This window comes from Aplysia californica, unplaced genomic scaffold, assembly GCF_000002075.1.
Source record: "Aplysia californica isolate F4 #8 unplaced genomic scaffold, AplCal3.0 scaffold00152, whole genome shotgun sequence".
NCBI lineage: Eukaryota > Metazoa > Mollusca > Gastropoda > Aplysiida > Aplysiidae > Aplysia > Aplysia californica.
The window spans coordinates 1,091,606-1,093,664 of record NW_004797422.1 but is presented as its reverse complement, the minus strand read 5'-3'; the positions used below and the strand labels follow the sequence as shown (position 1 = coordinate 1,093,664).

General features: G+C 36.9%; 1 protein-coding gene across 1 annotated transcript in view; it reads right to left on the bottom strand.

The window, feature by feature from the left end:
* Nucleotides 1-2,059, bottom strand: part of LOC101846070 — a gene marked incomplete at its 5' end in the record, with an annotated part of 20,461 nt that overhangs the window by 16,764 nt on the left and 1,638 nt on the right. The window contains 2 exon segments of the mRNA XM_005097345.2: nucleotides 588-599; nucleotides 1,601-1,801. Of these exon segments, the coding sequence (XP_005097402.2) occupies nucleotides 588-599; nucleotides 1,601-1,801 (213 nt within the window).

Sequence of the window (2,059 nt, the reverse complement as noted above, 5' to 3'; positions counted from 1 at the left end):
AAAAAAAAAAACCCAAAGAAAAACAACCCCAACACAAAAAAGCAACAACCAGGAGCCAAGTTTGATGAGAAACATACAGTACGGTCATCATGCCGACAGCAGGCACATGCAAAGTAGAAGGACATGGCGCTTTCATATATAATTTGAAGTTGGGAAGTGAGGTGACCCACAGATATCCTAATACACAATGGTTGAGAGATCTGTGTACGTATACAATAAAAGATGTCCTCATGCCGTCAGCAGGCACATGCATGTTGGAGGGACAGGGCACTTTTTTATAATTTGAAGTTGAGAAGTGTGAGGACGTGTATATATAATATGTATTATGACGCCAGGAACGTGCGTTTAACGATATTGTGTTGTGCTATGGATGAAGGCACGAGGAGCATGATGGATTGAAGAAGTAGAATCTGTTGTGATAACTCCTCAGTGTACCAGATGATAAGGTAAGATTTTGGGACCAGAAACGAGGTGTAGCGTTCCAAGGAATATAAGGCAGCATAGACATTAATTATAATTATAATTTGCTTCCAGGCACAATCGTAGCACCAGCAACAGAGTACGATCAGGAATATGAATTGACAAACCTGCCGCAACAGCTAAAACATAATTGAATAAATGTGTTATTCACTTTGGAAGGGGGGGGGGGTTGAAGGGTGCTTAAAACTTCAACCAAGTTTATACAGAATTAATATTACTATTTGATGGATCACCGGTGTGTGAGTAGGAACCGTGTGTAAGGGTAGATTCTGAAGAGTGTTTTTGTATATGAGGTAATGTCTTCCTAAACAAAATTAATCTATTAGGTAAGTGGAATATTTAATATACTCTCCTGATTTTTTATAAAGAGACTTGGAAAGAGATTAGGAAAAAATTGATTTTCCTAGAAAGTAGATTAACATTAATAGGAAGGTAAAATAACACGCACTCATCAAAGCAACCAACAATTTACAGCTGTGACGAAATTACGAAAGGTAGCAAGAACAAAGAAGAACAGGGCTGACTTCATTACAAACTAATCTTTAAAACGCAATGGACAAAACCTCTTCGTGACTTTATAAAAAAAACCATACATAATATACATTATAACTTGTCCAAAACAAACACCTACAGTCAAAGAAAAAGTGGCCACCTTAGTCAGGCGGTCCTCTTGGACAGTCATTATAGAATAGTAGAAAGGCAAGGGGGAGGGGTGGGGAAAGTGGTCGTTAGTACAGATGATTATCTTGAACTGTTAGCTTTTTAAATTGCATTCTACACTTTATTGGTGAACACTTTGCCAGGCTCACTGTGCGACTGGATTTCTAATATAATTTCTTAAAATACATATATGCATCTCGTATATACATAGATCTAATATTATGTTTTACGTATGCACATGTCCACTTATTTTTAAAATGTGATATCTTTAAGGATATAATGCGCATTGGGCTTTTTTAGAAAGTGGACATGCGTTGCATAAATGCTGTTTATCATTGTTATTGTTGTTATATTATTATTATTATTATTATTATTATTATTATTATTATTATTATTATTATTATTATTATTGTGATCGCTAGAGCAGGTTTGATTGCACATTAGTTCACATTCTCCTTACCTCCTGGGACACATGAAGATAAAGAGGTGGATGATGAGCCTGAGGCTGAGGTTGAGGGTGGGGAAGATGTAGAAGGCGATGATGGGAATGGTTAGGACCAACAGGATGGCCAGATAGGGCACGAAGAGGAGGAAACCCAGCACTCCGAACACCTGGAAGGGCAACAGCACCAGGCGCGTGATCCACCCCAGGACCATAAGTCTGCGGAGGAAAAGTACATGACATCATGGGGAAATCAGGCGCTCGTCAAAATAATGAGATCGAGGAAACCAACATTTTCCAGCTCTATGGCAATTTTAATTAATTAATTAATTTATTTGCTTTTTATTCATTCATTCATTCATTCATTCATTCATTCTTTCATTTATTGATTGATTGATTGATTGATTGATTGATTGATTGATTGATTGATTGATTGATTGATTGATTGATTGATTGATTGATTGATTGATTGATTGC